This window comes from Ptychodera flava, chromosome 4, assembly GCF_041260155.1.
Source record: "Ptychodera flava strain L36383 chromosome 4, AS_Pfla_20210202, whole genome shotgun sequence".
Lineage (NCBI taxonomy): Eukaryota > Metazoa > Hemichordata > Enteropneusta > Ptychoderidae > Ptychodera > Ptychodera flava.
This window is the reverse complement of record NC_091931.1, coordinates 25030045-25046747: the sequence shown is the minus strand read 5'-3', so window position 1 is coordinate 25046747 and position 16703 is coordinate 25030045. Positions and strand designations below refer to the sequence as shown.

The 16703-nt window shown below is 39.9% G+C and overlaps 1 protein-coding gene across 2 annotated transcripts; it reads right to left on the bottom strand.

Moving 5' to 3' along the window:
* Positions 1-95: 95 nt before the first annotated feature.
* LOC139131264 (monocarboxylate transporter 12-like) lies at positions 96-15591 on the bottom strand. 2 transcript variants are annotated; one of them, XM_070697255.1, is made up of 6 exons: positions 15316-15591; positions 14569-14814; positions 6907-7138; positions 5453-5596; positions 2794-3723; positions 96-1796 (listed from the first exon to the last, which is right to left on the bottom strand). In XM_070697255.1, the coding sequence occupies exons 3-6, from the start codon at positions 7100-7102 to the stop codon at positions 1633-1635; spliced, it is 1434 nt and encodes a 477-aa protein (XP_070553356.1). In that variant the 5' UTR covers positions 7103-7138; positions 14569-14814; positions 15316-15591; the 3' UTR covers positions 96-1632. The 2 variants fall into 2 exon arrangements, with proteins under 2 accessions (XP_070553356.1, XP_070553357.1); XM_070697256.1 differs by lacking the exons at positions 14569-14814; positions 15316-15591 and adding an exon at positions 7739-8354.
* Between the last annotated feature and the right edge of the window lie 1112 nt (positions 15592-16703).

Genomic DNA, 16703 nt, shown 5'->3' with positions numbered 1-16703 from the left:
TCTAACACTTTTGAGAAATTTGAAAAATATGAAGATCCAATTATCCCAAATTAGTTCCAATCGTGTTCGACATAAAATATGTGACCAAACCAAAGTTGATTTTGATACATATGACATCTTTATTTATAATTGTGGTATTCTGCGAAGTTTTCCGCAAAGGATTCAATTCTGCGTGACAAGAAATATTGCGTATAACATTTTACAGGGAACACGTTCATCAAAATCAGGTTATCCGATTAACGTTTGGAGACACCATATTTGAAGATATTTACACTTCACCGTATAAAACTTGAAGAGTTACACGACTACGATAATACATGTAATTGCACTTGAAAAATTGTCGAATGCAAAACAAGCTGTTGTCTCAAATAGATTTAAAATCAACCCATGATCAATGCAAAATCTCAGTCAAGTTCTATGTATGGCACACCGTTAAGAAGTTTGTTCCTCGAGCCTTGATTCCGGCGTTCAATGTCGACATTAATATGGCTGGTTTGTCCCTGTTGCCCGTATGAACTTGAACTTTACCAAGTTAAAAGTCAACTTAGTGTCGTAACATTTAGAAAGAAGCTGGAACTGTCGTATCATTAGAAAGAGGCTGGAACTGACGAGTGTTGATGTCGAACTTAAGCTTGAACTTGTTTATTGAATACGGAATCGTGGCCGGGCCGTGACCACTGATACATATGTTAGTTCTGTCTCCTCGTGTTAGTGTCTGAGTTGGTCCTGAGTGAATGTCTTGTCTCGGTCACTCCACAAGGGCGTGACCGTGGTCCTGAGTGTCTGAGTTAGTCCCTGAGTGAATGTCATGTCTCGGTCACTCCACAAGGGAGTGACCGTGGTCCTGAGTGTCTGAGCATGGATGTAAAAAAATACATCCATGGTCTGAGTTAGTCCCTGAGTGAATGTCCTGTCTCGGTCACTCCCAAGGGCGTGGCCGTGGTCCTGTCTCCTGTGTTAGTGTCTACGTTCGTTTTAGTTTACCCTGTTAGTCTATTTATACAGTATCTTGGCTATGTCGGATACCGGCGCCATAAAGACTACAATAAGACAGTACTTTGATTTCTACCAGCATACGAAAAGATATAAAAGTAGAAATTATCACTTGCCTGTGCGTGGCTTGCTACAATTCTTTTGTTTCAAAACAGCGTGGTTTCAAATGAATAAATTAAAATGATAATGACAGCCAAATATTACAAGGAAATACAATAGAACATGGTGGTAGTACACAGAGTACCTCCATGCGAAACATAGTTACTAGGTGAATTTAAATGTGTTAACGAGTAAGACCATGCGGTCGATAACGTGCTGGCATTTCGTGGCGCCAGTATTGTTAGAGTCCAAATCGGGAGGAATTGCGCGGAATTTATAGCGTCCAAGGATACTAATGTATCGTGAGGCTGAAATACTACTAATTTTCTCTGTGCCATTTGGGTAGATTATGAAAGTAGTACACTGACTGCAACTTGAAGGACCAGGCCTCAACTACACCCACCACTATAAGGGTGCCATAACTTTAAAAGAAGAACTCGTTGATCTGTTTTTTGCACTGTTATTATATATAAAATACTTTTTTACAAGAATGTTATACTTTCTGCCATCTGCCATCTTTTTCCAAACGTGATAGGAGTATCACAGTGTCTGTTCCTCGTTTGAGATATGCAAACTGGAGTCACGTTCGATCCGTTTCTGATGGACTTTGCAAACCACTACGCACACAATCGTACAAGCAATGAGGCAGACGTCCGTGAAAAGGAGCGGAAGCCGTGAATCTTCTGTCGCATCAAGAATCTTACCTGGACATAAGAGGAATATAAAGTGGTGGTTTTTTATTTTTTTTTGACGGAAATGTGTGATGAGATGAATTTGCAATTGTTCTAAGCCTTCACTCGATGACTCCTGGTACAAGTGAAAGAGAAAGAGGCAACCAGTATGCACCTATTGATGAGATTACTATGACAAATACATGCGCGATCATACACGAACGTCACAACAACGCATAGAGAGAGAGAGAGAGAGAGAGAGAGAGAGAGAGAGAGAGAGAGAGAGAGAGAGAGAGAGAGAGAGAGAGAGAGAGAGAGAGAGAGAGAGATAAGTAGGTTGATATGTACAGGTGGGTACATACATGCAGTTTGTATATACATAAGTATGTACAAAGACATACACATAGGTACGTATACAAAAAAACATACATGTGAACATACATAGTATACAGGCAGATACATAGATGACAACAGACGCATAAATATATTCCTCCTACCTTCCTCCTTCTCTCCCTCTCTCAATCCTCTGTCGATCCATCCCTCCATCCCTCCCTCCCTCCCTCCATACATACATATGCATTAAATACTTACATACGTTCATGGATACAAACATTTAATTCATTCATTCATTAATGAATAATTCAATTAATAAGTAAATTAATGTCTTAACATTTTAATTTATTCGTTAATACTAACATAAATCAATTTTTTAATATATTGAACTTTTGACTCATTGATTTATAAATACGTAAATGAGTTAATTATTTAATTAATTTATTAATTATAATTAATAATAAATAAATAAATTAATTAATTAATTGTTTATAATATTTAATTAACTCATTCATTCATAATGATACGAGCTTTGACGATAAACTTACATGCTAGATCATAATCATCATTCATACATTCACTCATTCATTCATTCATTCATTCATTCATTCATTCATTCATTCATTCATTCATTCATTCATTATGATACGAACTTTGACGATATACCGACATGCCAGTTTAAGAATGTTCAATTTACCTTGAACGGGAATCCACATACTTGAAAAGTCCACCGTTGAAAAAAATAAACCAAGCGCACTAGGAAGATCTACTGGTCTAACCAGTTGTTTTGAAGAGACTACCATAATAGGTAGACAAATTCCCTGGCTTAGTCCAATGAAAACACAAGAGACAACCATTATTGCATAGCTGGTTGTGAAGGTGAGCACAATGTTTGCGATTGATGCGATAGCCATTACTAAAATCAACAGTGTGAACGGAGAGACGAATCCACGATCAATGAACCATCCATGCATTAATCTACTTATCATGCCACAACCTCCGATGTATGTCATCAGAGTAGCAGCATTGATGCGCGGAATTCCCAGGTCGACTGCACGGACAACTATCCAAAGTGGATTTGACGTGACGTAGACACCGTAGAAAACTGAACCAAGGGCGAACATTGCAAACAAAGGATATTCCCTGAGCACAAACCATCCAAATATTTTGATAACGGGTGAATTTTTGTTCAATGGGCATCCGATTTTTGGTTCCACTTCAGAATCGACATCAGGCGTTCCATCTTTCCCAACTTGGTCATCGGGAACAGATTCTATTGAAGAGGAAAATCCGTCATCTGACAACTTATCGCCACCTCGCTTGTCGTCAGGTAACCTTTCATCACCATTTTCTTTTGCATGGCCATCCTCATCCTTCGTAGAGGTGGCAATGAACGGAGGTTTCATACCAGCAGCACAAACAAACAGATTGGCGGAGAATCCGGTTAACACTATCATAGCGCCGTGCCATCCATATTGTTCGATTAAGATCACGACTATTGGAGGAAGGACCATGGAACCACATCCGCCTCCCGTTCCAGCGAGCCCATTGGCAAATGCATAGCGATCAGTGAAGTACTGTGGTATCATGGTATATCCACCAAGGAAGGCAATATTCAGACCAATTCCTGCAAAAGAGAGAATTGAATTTTCCACATTAAGATTTTCAGAAATTCAGTGAAATCGTCAAAATAGCCAAAGTTTGACCCTGATAAGTGCAAAACTGTATATTGAACTTAAGGTAGTGTGCGCCTCGAAAGCGAAAGACTTAAACTTTTGCTCAAACTTTCCTTGAGGAATCTTTCAATCATTCTCTTTCTAAATCAAGAATAAAAATCGGGGGTCAACGTGCAAATTGTTGTACTAGGGAAACAAATACCAAAAGATTTACCGATATTTAAAATTCAAAATGGCCGCCATCCCTGTGTTAACTGTATGAAGAAAAATAAAATTTTCGAATTTCGAAAAACTAAGCAGGTGAAAAGTTTTCTCACGCCAAGAGCTTTAAAATAAAACCCCCACAAGTGGTATATCAGAAAGGAATTGTAAACGTTTGAGAGTCTAAATTTGTGTCCCCGAGGCGCGTGCTACCTTAAGTGTCGACAGAACTTATATTGAAGAGCATGAAAGATGAACGAAGTACTCTATCTGCATATTTGCATTCTAATTATTATTATGCCAGCAGTAATTGCTTGATATTTTGCCGATTACTTGTAATGAAGTGTTATGAACACCATGAGGAAACTGCGTGTAGATGTGGACAAGTCTATTATTGCCGAGGGTAAAAATACTAACATCATTGATCCAGGCATTTATTTCGTGGAGATAATCTCAGGTGACAGGAGAAAACCTGGTACCTTAATCAAGATGTGAAAAAGGTCTGCATAGGAGCATGACAATGGGCTTTTCTCTTTCTATTTGTGTCACGTTGGTCGAAATCCAGAAACAACGCTTAACACCATCTTTAAAATGTAATCCTAAATTGACGTTCAAACAAAACAAGGGTGCAACAGTAACTGTTGTATCAAGTCACGGTAGTCGACAAGCACTTTCTGGTTGATCACCATGTACAAAATGACCTAATTTGCAAAACTACATTTGTATATTATTAACTCGGCATTTCTACGAGCAATCGCGAATCATCGAAACCGTCACCCATACTGCGGGTACTTTTAAAGGAAATTGAACGAACTTTCAAAATCCTGCGAATTTAGTCATCACAATTCCAATGGAAAAAGCATAAAACGTCCACGAACTGGAATCAGAAATGACGCCCGGTCGAAAAATCACATTAATCCGTCTGCCTTGGATCCATCCTGTCGTAACCTATAGGCCTACATTAACGCAGCTGCAGTGTCGACTTGCTCTCTGTGGTTGCTATGGTTGTGACAAGTCAATTGACCCTGTTGAGTCGAGTAACGTTTTGATTGGTTCTTATTTGACGCTCAGTCTCTCATTCAGGACGAGAAGTGGTTTGAAAGGGATAGTTTCATCGACTTAATTGTCACAATTACTGACATTTCTTGCTGACTAAGTTCAGGAGCACGTCAATTGGATCTTTCGGCCCCTGCTATACCTAGCAATTGCCATTATTTTTTTATAATCAAACATGGTTCAAAAAGTCAATGAAAGTGACATTGCAGCTAATGTATCGGAAGTTTATTCGTCGATTATGTCGTACTGGATTTTATGCAATTAATCCTGAGGAATGATGTGATGCTGGCAACAATTGTATACTTTGCAACATTTTCAAATCTATCATCGAGTTAATCTTGTGTTTCGTAAAACTGCGCATGCGTTTCAAGGGTCAACAGCCACTGTAAAGGTTTTGTATTCTTTGTACCACAAGACACTCACCGTTTAACATCCCAAACGTTACGATTAAGTGAGGTACGCTTTCAGCAAACACCGATGTGCCTATGGCAAGAGTATGTAATATCGCTGAGAATAAAACCACTTTCCGGGCACCATACTTCGAAATGGCATATCCCGCCACGGGACCTGGAAAACAACAGACACACATCAGTGACTCAGTGTGCTCCAATTTGATCATACCAAATTAAAACATCGGCAATTTCAGGAAGTTTTTGGAGCAAAACACAAGACGTTAAGCCTCGGATAATACGTCATGAAAACTTCACTCTCATCCCAACAATCCCTTCGGTCTCACCGGTTGGCACGTATGAAGCCACGCTTGAAGGCTGTCAGCCAACCGACTTCGGGGGAAAATTGAACTCGCACAAAAATGTTGCATGGGCGCATTTCATTAGATCGGTATCATGCATACTTACACAACGACTTTGTAAGTGATATAACAATTTTCAGATTCCTGGTAGTAAACATTGTTTCCGCATCCACAGTGGAAATATTCGGATAATAACATTGCAGATATCACAGCATGAAAAATACAACCATCAAGAGGTACTCAGAGTTAAAATGAATCACTTTTATCGAAACGTATCATATCAAGTCATCCCGAGGAATTATCAACAATTTTTGAAGCCGAAATGGGAATATTGCGCCTTTCCCCCTCAAAATTTACTAAGAAAAATCTAATTGACGATGAAAGAGACAGCATTATCTAGTGTCTTCCTGAGCCATAGGACAAGAATTTTCGATTTTCGGAGGACATGGCGTTTTAACATGGTACTTTGATATGCAAAGGCCGCAATCATTGATAAAAAATCAGCATTACATTCCAGGAATGAGATATCTAATTTGAAAGCCTTTGTATGGATGCTTTCGGAAGATAGACGTTAACTTTTTACCCTAAAAATTTACTACCCAAAAATTAATCGACGATTTACTCCACAAAAATCAACCTAAAGTTTATGTACACCAAATCAATCATCATTTCAACAATCTTGAATTGTAAATCGAACAACACTTCCTTGAGGCTAGTGTATGTGAAATCAGTTTAATCACAGAAAAACACATAAAATGCAATATTAAGGGGTTTACATTAGGTTTAGTCAGGGTTTGCATTAATGAATATACTACCAAAAATTCGAGTTTCTATCACTAAAACAACGATTTACTAAACGATCTCCCTCCTATGATACGACACTGATGAGACATATTATATTTCTGAATACATTTTTGGGATAAATGCTTCTCTACTGACATTCGCAGGTTACCTATATCACATCACTTTACGGTCTAAAATTGTGTACAAAAATTCAAGTAGTAGTGGTATTTTTTGAGGGGGGTTATTAGATCGGGAATCATCGAGAACATTACAATGTACAATGTACTTGTCATCCAATGGGCTAGGCATACTATGTATGATAAACAGTGCTTCACATAATTACCAGCTACTGTTCCGGCAAGTCCCGAGAACATGAAAATCCAGGTGAAGAGAGAAGCTCCCTCTCCGAAATACTCCAGGAATTCGACTATGAAGACGCCCCTGGATACTTCGGCCCCCAATGTGTAAAATTGTGTGTAGAATGCACAACACACAATCAACCATTTCCAATAGTAGTCAGCCTGCCGTTGTGTTGTCATCTTCGAATATATACAGAGGTCCCTATACGAGGTAAACTGTAAGTAATAAGTATAAAGATGACGATGATTAACATGATAGTGAATTTGTTACCAATAGGATATCCGATTGTTGTTGGTTTTCTATATTTTTCTTTGAAATACTCTTGTCTGAAAAAATTCCTTACACTTTCGAAGGGTTCACCTCATTCAATTGTATTTCCATCCGGCGATATAATTTGCATATGTAAATGATATAGGTCAAAATATGTGATTTTGGTAAAGACACCTTACCTGCTGAAACCGTTGATTCAACGACTTAATATAAATTGGATTTGTAGCCACAGTGCATGTCCGTATTCTAAATTAAACTAGGCAACGCTTTGTTAATTTTCAAAAACATTTGTGTTATTTCACTTCAAAACTGTCCTATTCTGAAATTCATTTTGTTTTATAACTTTGACATTTAGTTGAAGGTTCCTTATGATGACCACATTACAGTGTTATCAAATTATCAATATATCTAGTGGTATCATTTCTATGCAGGGGTTTCTAGATACTATAGAGGAAGAGTTGCAGGGAAGGGCCATATCTCACCTTTAGTGAGAAAAGTTTTGAAACTTTGAAAACAGTTTTGGACAATGCCGTGCATTGTTTTACCTTGAAAACTGAGAAAGACAACTTTGTTTACGGGTCACTGCTGAGACACAGTCTTGAGCTTCACAGATGACAAGTGGGAATTTCAAGTCTCACCGGACTTGAAATTCTTTGCTTTCCAAATCATCGGTAACAATCGGAATGCATAACTATTCTCACAATATGTTGGTGAGAGCCACACCCTTAGCACCCTTGCCAATCGCTTTTCCATAATGAATTAGTCCAGCAACTTAAAAAGCACAACCTTGGTTTAATGTCTCTTTGCAGAATATTCATGCCTATATCGCTCCATCCTGGTCACGTTTTCCTGAAATGAATTAATGGTCATGACCATTTATTCATTCTCGTGATGATAATGTATCGTGTCTAAAACCGAGGTCGAATATATGCATGGTCACCCATTCATTCAGTATCTTTCAATACGTCAAACAATATAAGCAGTATGTCATATCAAACAAAATTCATGAAAAAATGGCCGACTTTCTCCTTTTAAAATATCAGCCATGAAAATAAGTAACAGTAAACGTCTACATATGCATTATCAGTTTTTGAGAGTTCACGAAATACATCTGCAATTTCACACTAAACAAGGTAAACAAAAAGGACGGCTGCTGCTCTGCTTTTAGCATCGATCGAGCGTTGTGAACACACGGAATAAGATAAGGAGGTGATCCCCCCCCCCCCCCTGATATGGAAACTTGAAAATTTGTAATGCAATTCAACTTGAGCGGACGTACAGAAATTTGCATAATTCAATAGGCTGCAGAGCCTCGTTCTGAATGTAAACAAGCAATATGTATAGGTAATTGTACGGGTTCGAGTGGGTTTACAATTGTAAACCTCACGGCTTTAGCTGCATGTTGTAACACCGCACGAGGCCGAAGGCCGAGTGCGGTTTACAACTTGCCAGCTAAAGCCGTGAGGTTTACAATTGTAAACACACGAGAACCTGTACAATTACCTACTTATACCACGAAAAAAGAGGAAATTTGAAAAATATCATGACCTAGTTGTGCGGTTCTATCAGAATGACAATTTGCATTGCGCCTTAAAACACCTGGTGTCATTAGGGATTGAAATTCTGACACAATCGATAGTTTAATACAGCTTTCTCATTGGCTAATAAAGTGACTGCACTGATCCAGGTGCACATCAATTTGCCACTTGGTATGATGCATGTGCATATCACTGTGCATCGGCCACGCCACCAGTGTGGCCGCATACTTGTATATCTCCGACACGATGTAATCAAGCGAAGTGGAACGGTTTTGCTGGCAGTTTGATAACGCTATACCACTGGATGACAGAGAGGATTTTACCAAACGGCAAACAAAAGTGAAAGATTTTCTGCTTCCGTGAACAGTGCACAATTGACTGAAATACAAGGATCTCGCGTACTCCAAAATACACGCAAGTCTACCGGATTAGGCGTGTCAGTGTCGGATGCATGGGGACGTACCCGAAGCGAGAAACTTAAAACAACTCCAGCTAAAGCATCGAAATATCATTTGTGGATGTGTGGAATATCTGGATATCATACCGGCCATTCGGGCAGGTTAGTTTCAATTATTTTCTTACATTTTCCCGGCGTGACTGTTATCGTTATTGTTTCTTCCATCGTGTTTTTGAAAGGCCAGTTTAATATGACATGATAATATTGTAGTGAAATGTGGGCTTTCGGCCGTTGGCGGCGCCCTCCTGCACAGGTGCTGCGCCGCCGTTGTATTCATGGAATGCCAAGCCTCGCATGTACATTACGCATTTCCCCTCACCAACAGCAGAACGATATACACCGCTGAAGAGAGCAGACGTCCTTACGTAAAGCCTTCTGCGGACCACCCAGTACGACAAAGACTTGGTAAGTCCACCGAGTTTAATACACTGGGTAACACTATAATATTTGAAACGTTCGATGCAATGGGTCTATCCCGCCCTCTGAGTGTTGTCCTTTGAACGGAGTTTCAAGTGTGGGATTCCATTACTTTCGGCTCAAATGTCATTCCTTTTCGACGGTAATATTTTCAATTATTGATTATTTTCATTAAATGCAGGTTGCTGCAGCAACTTCTTTGTATGCATAAGGGCTTTGATGAACAACTATTTAAAGAATGCGCTGGTCATCGTCCTGATGAAGAATTTCATACGAACACTGCGTATCAGCAATTTCCTGCAGAAAACCGTGTCTAACGCTTTACAATCCCCACAACCTATGACAAAAGTTAATGTAAAAGTTGAAGAGTACCATTCTCCGTACTGCTTGTCGGATACCACAACGTTTATAACCTCGTACACAAGTTCATCAGGCCATATTTGCATTCAAAATCAACAAGGTGATAAGATGTCATTGAAATTTAATTTCGCTAGTTCATTAAAAGTTGCCATGTGTACATTTTGCCAGATGTTTGATTTTCGTTTGTATGTAGATAAGTAAACCTTTACGTGTACATTGATATGGAAAGTAGTAAAGCTTACGTCTGTATCCATATGATAATAGAGTCTTTTCATTAAACTGTAAGGTTTACTAATTTCCGTATCAATGAACCGTAATGGTTTACTTATTTGCATAAGAACGATTGGTGTTGCGATAATAAACGTACGGTGAGAACAATGTGTTACATGACCATGAGTGGTATAAGTATAGGTAATTGTACGGGTTCGAGTGGGTTTACCATTCTAAACCTCACGGCTTCAGCTGGCACGTTGTAAACCGCACGAGGCCGAAGGCCGAGTGCGTTTTACAACTTGCCAGCTAAAGCCGTGAGGTTTAGAATTAAAACCCACGAGAACCTGTACAATTACCTACTTATACCACGAAAAAAGATGAAATTTGAAAAATATCATGACCTAGTTGTGCGGTGCTATCAGAATGACAATTTGCATTGCGCCTTAAAACACCTGTTGTATTAGGGATTGAAATTCTGACACAATAGATAGTTTAATACAGCTTTCTCATTGGCTAATAAACTGACGGCACTGATCCAGGTGCACATCAATTTGCCACGTGGTATGATGCATGTGCATGTCACTGTGCATCGGCCACGCCACCAGTACGGACGCATACATGTATATCTCCGACACAATGTAATCAAGCGAAGTGGAACAGTTTTGCTCGCAGTTTGATAACGCTATACCACTGGATGACAGAGAGGATTTTACCTAACGGCAAACATGAAAGTGAAAGATTTCCTGCTGCCGTGAACAATGCACAATTGACTGAAATATAAGGATCTCGCGTACTTCAAATACAGTTATACACGCAAGTCTACCGGATCAGGCGTGTCATGATCAGTGTCGGATGCATGGGGACATACCCGAAGCGAGAAACTTAAAGCAACTCCAGTTAAAAGCAGCGAAATATTCATTTGTGGATGTGTGGAATATCTGGATATCATACCGGCCATTCGGGCAGGTTAGTTTCATTATTTTCTTACATTTTCCCGGCGTGAATGTTATCGTTATTGTTTCTTCCATCGTGTTTTCGAAAGGCCAGTTTAATGTGACATAATATTTGAAATGTTCGATGCAATGGGTCTATCCCGCCCGCTGAATGTTGTCCTTTGAACGGAGTTTCAAGTGTGGGATCCTTACTTTCCGCTCAAATGTCATTCCTTTTCGACGGCAATATTTTCAATTATTGATTATTTCATTAAATTCAGGTTGCTGCAGAAACTTCTTTGTATGAATAAGGGCTTCGATGAACAACTATTTAAAGAATGCACGGGTCATCGTCCTGATGAAGAATTTCGCACGCACACTGCGTATCAGCAATTTCCTGCAGAAAACCATGTCTAACGCTTTACAATCCCCAAAACCTGTGACAAAAGTTGATGTAAAAGTTGAAGAGTACCATTCTCCGTGCTGCTTGACAGATACCACTACGTTTAATTACCTGGTACACAAGTTCATCAGGCTATATTTTTATTCAAAATCAACACGGTGATAAGTTGTCATTGAAATGTAATTTCGCTAGTTCATTAAAAGTTGCCATGTGTACAATCTGCCAGATGTTTAATTTTCGTTTGTATGTAGATAAGTAAACCTTTACGCGTACATTGATATGGAAAGTAGTAAACCTTACGTCTGTATTCATATGATAATGAAGTCTATTCATTAAACTGTAAGGTTTACTAATTTCCATATCAATGAACCGTAATGGTTTACTTATTTGCATAAGAACAATTGGTGTTGCGATAATAAACGTACGGTGAGACAATGTGTCACATGACCATGAGTGGTATAAGTCGGAATACACGTCGTTCGAGCGACTTGGTCGTGAAAATGGGCTCGAAAGCTCACAAATATGATTATTTAATGCGAAATTGAACATGCTATGAGGTAATGTACACTTTTGAGAGTGATTTCATCGTATCTATGCATGATAGAAATAAATACTAATGATAATTGACAACTGAATTCGTACGTTGCAATGATGGTTTATACCTCTCAGCTGTGTGCTGTTTTAGACTGTGACCCGAAACACACTGATACAGGTCTTGAACAAAAATAATACTTGTTGTGTCAAACCACTTGCTATTGAACAACGCTTGTGACAAGTTTCGTGAATTTCTGACAGTGCGCCTATATTTGCGGCATGATTTCATGATGCCATGTATGCGCTGTCAGTGTTACCGTACAAGGCCGATCGTACAGCCCAGTGTACGCGTGTACAGCGTACAACGCTATGGCACTGAAACTCGCCTTTATGCTATCGGACTTCAGTCAACATTGACGAGTTGAAACATGGTAACTGAACAGTGATATACTACCCGTTACCAGTGAAAAGGAAAACTGTGACAAATCACGGTCACTCAAATCCACTCTTACAACGATATTATTATCTTGAAAGGCTGAGGGGTCAGTGAAATCAGGCGTGGGAATGTCCGACCACCACATCCTGCATCGACTCCAAACAGACAGACACTGACAGTTGACAATGACCGAATACAAGAGAAGTCGGCCAGTACAGTATGCACCCTATTAGAATATATGCTCCATATTAGTGTTTCTTTTTTTGAAGTCTCACTTAAGTTATATACGAAAGCGATCTAAATGTCATTCATAAGATGAGCGTAATGTTTGCAAACTTCACAGATCACAGTTCAACGCACGTATGATATACACACATTGGGTAAAATTAAAGATGGCGGTGTATCGCGATCGTGGTAGCGAGTTTTGCAGTCTTCGTCATAGTTACACTTGAAGTTCGTTAAAAAGTCATAGGAGATGGCGAAGCAACTTAGTTAAGAGTCATCAAGCCATGAATTTTACTGAAAAGAAACGGCATAATGTTTGCCTGAACTTTAATACGGTACGCGCGCGATCTGCAGAAACACGGAGGCAGACCGTACATGTTTTGCTGGGTGGACGTGGGAGCTCTTCGACTTTGAGTTGTTTTCTGAATGTTCGTAGTACCCGGTAATATTAAACCGACAAAATAACAAAAACTATGGTAGTAAAAAGTTAAAATTGTTTGGCATATTCAACTGTGAAGAGAATGCGTATGCAATCATATTGCTTTGTTGCGAGTGGCAGACTTCTCCTGGCCGAGTCCCACTGCACTGGCCGAGTTGGTCGGCACCATCGGCGCTGGCGATGGCCGAGTTCGCGACTGCCCGACTTCTCCGGTTACCCAATGGAATATTGGTACCCAATGCCTACGAGGACTACCGCGAAATTGTAACCAAAGCATCAAATATAAATATAACATAAGTTGGATTGACAACAGTAAAATATGTGATATTGTGCAATCTTTGGGCCTAAACAATTTGTAACGTGAGCAAGGCGTCAGCGGAGTGCAACACGTTCCTCACTTTAAGCGGCCATCTTGTCTTCTGATGGCGGGACGGTGTACGACCTACGAGGCCAAAGCAGTGATTTGCAGGGCATGAACAAGAATAAAACTAAGTTAGGGGGCTTAATAATGATTAGACTGTCTAACTATGTAAAAATATTCACAAGAATCAGCTGTGCATGTAGTTGCGGCAGCCCAAAAGTAGGCCTATGTTTAGCGAGCCATAGATCGACAATACACACATATAGCACCAAAAGTAAGCCGTAGAAGTTGATAAAAATCATAGGCACAAACTTAACTGCTTTATATGACCATAGAAACGTCTCTGACATCGTTTGTTGGGAAAAAAATGGGCTGAAATTGCCCCCCCCCCAAAAAAAACAGGAAAAATCACACTAACGGTCAAGTAGAACAGCGCCCTCATCACTTCCATTTGAACGAAATTCTAATATAAATATGCAAATAGGGGTATCTCCGCTCAAGCTGAATTGAATAGCACAACTGTCACAAAAGAAATGTTTGCATATAATTCCCCTCTTTTATGGTGTTTTATTAACCCCTTACTAATTACATTTGTCTGAGTGAACCCCTCCCCCTCAAATTATTGCGATTCTCCCGGCCTTAAATTATATGACCACCTTATGACCTTGCACGGGAGTTCACGACCTTGGATCAACTGTCAACACTCCTGGTCAGGTACCCGCAGTACTTTTCACGAGCGAAGCTACCCATGCTGCACGTACGTTGCAAATTTACGAGGTCTGTTCGTGGTGCGTAAGGACTTTTTCTGGCGCACAATTGATGTCAACCAAGGACATTTTCTTTACTGTTTAATGATTGAACAATGAACAATCCTACAAGGGCACCTGTTTTCACTGCCAAGAGTCGTAGTTTGTGGTTTGAGTCGAATCACAGTCGCTTGTTGTTACTGGGCTCGTATACATAACCTTTAAAAATATCTGGGTTACCTGGGCCTTCGCCTTGTACCTAACCTTAGGCGTCTGCGGTTCGAATCGTGTGATGTCGTGTAAGCAATACTCACTGGTTAAGCCCTGCGCCGAATCATGTTGACCTCGGGCCTGCGAGTGACGTCGACACGTTCGGGCGAATTTTGGGCTTTACGAGGTTTTTTGGTGTACTATCAATGTTATCCAAGCAGAGGTTTCGATTGCAGTTTTCGCTGGGGACGCCCTGATTGCAGTATAACCAGTGTAACTCACTCAGGCTGTTAACTCCATAAATTTGCATGGTTCGTCGTAGCTGCGCGAGTATCACTATATACGCACGTCTATCACACAAATCAGGTGCAGCAATTGAGCTATTCATCGAAAAAGCTATTCCAGGAGCAATTTTTGAGGGCGGGGAAAATTTTAATTTTGCTAGGGCAGGGGACTGTTTTTAGGTGGTAGGGGAGCAAATTTTAGGTTTTTTTTGTAGGGCAGGGCGGATATCGGTTGATTGTCCTGGGGACAGGGCTTGGCGAAAAACTTTTTGAGGGGAATTGTTTCCAGGGCAGGGGAAATTGGCAAGTTTTATTCGCTACAGGGCGAGGGAGCTTCAAATATTCACAGTGGGGAGGGGAAACAGGCAAAAATAAGTGGGGAGTGGGTAAAAATGAAGTTTGAGTGTGGGAGGGTAAGTCGAAAAATTTTCTGTGGGAGGGCAAATTATGAACAGCTAATTAATTACCCTCTTGACTTAAAATTAGTCAGTTCACATTATTTGTCATGCACAATATATCTTATCATAGTAAGGACCTTTTTAAAAGTACATTGTTCGTTGGCTGCACCTGTATCACACAAATATTCTAACGACCTCGACTTCAAGCTGCCCGACTTCTGATCTACCCGCTACGCCGCGTATCGGGTTTGATAGAACACTTCAGGGAATTCTGTGACTGCGCCAAACTCTCTCCCGACGGCATAGTTACTGGTGACACTGAAACGAACGTAGACGAAGTGGTGGAACGGACCGTGGCGTTGTTCCACATCGACAGCTGACCTATGCGTTCGTAACGTGCGTTGTGAAGTGAAACCTTTTCAGATAGCAGTCGCGGGCTTTGGCTACCAATTGCTTCCGGTTGACATATTTAACCTTGACACACCTTCTCAGCATAATAATGACAAAACAACAATTTCATCATAAGTCCAGGCAGATAAATATAGACACATGGACCTCGAATTAGCTCACGTATGTATTAAAAACGTTTAATATCAATGCCCCTTCGTTTTGAAACGAATCTGTCCAATTAAAAAGTAGTTAAAGATTATAAAAAGGCAATATATTACGATTGCATCAGCAATTTCATAGGTCCCGATATTGTTTCATCCTTGCTATATCATTACATTTTTATAGTGACGTAAAGCACACTGTACATGGCCCATTTTCACCTGTGGGTTTCCGGGGCCATAATGCTCCGCGAAGTGAAGGCAGGCGATGAAACCTGGTTCCGCATGTTTGTTTATCCCGTCATTTTCCTCACGTTGTTTTGATAAAAACGAGGAAAAACGGGGAAAATTTGAATCATTAGAATTCTTCCTACCCCAACTGTATATCTTACGATGTATCCGGTAGCGGCCTGGACGAAGAATATTCACAATCGATGGATGGTTCAAATGATGGTGACAACGCATTTACCAGCCCACAAATTACTTTGCGTGTATCCCTTCGACAAGACGTAATTTCATCCAATTGAATTGTACTGGTATGTAGCTTATAGTGTTGCACGCTGATACGCCTGAAAATTTCTGTCACTGAATTAAACTCTCCACAAGTTGGAACGCGTTTTTGTTGATAGTCAATGAGGGTACGATGGCTTATGTGTAATGCTTGTAGGTCAGTATCTAAGTTATGTGACGTTACGTTCGAATAGAAAACGCCACCCACAGATAACTGACTGAAATACTTTTGTTTTATCTACGTTGGCAATACATGTGCAAAATCATTTTCAGTTATGATGTTTCATTTCAGATTCTTTGCTTGCCAACTTTTTTAAGGCGAGGGATTACTTCTGTTTTTTCTTTTTTGTGTATTTATTTTGCACAACATGATACACAAATTAACCAACAAAACAGCAATATCGTGTATAGATTACAGAGCAAAGTCCAAAGACTTATTTCCACTGTTGCCCAAATTTACGAAAGACCGACAGACAAAAGAAAAAACATTACTATGTAG

Coding starts and splice junctions, on each gene's coding strand:
- LOC139131264 (XM_070697255.1), bottom strand. CDS start 7,102: ATGACAACACAACGGCAGGCTGACTACTATTGGAAATGGTTGATTGTG. Junction 5,597..6,906: donor ACTTGCCGGAACAGTAGCTG/GTAATTATGTGA, acceptor GTTGTTTTCCAG/GTCCCGTGGCGGGATATGCC. Junction 3,724..5,452: donor AACGTTTGGGATGTTAAACG/GTGAGTGTCTTG, acceptor TCTCTTTTGCAG/GAATTGGTCTGAATATTGCC.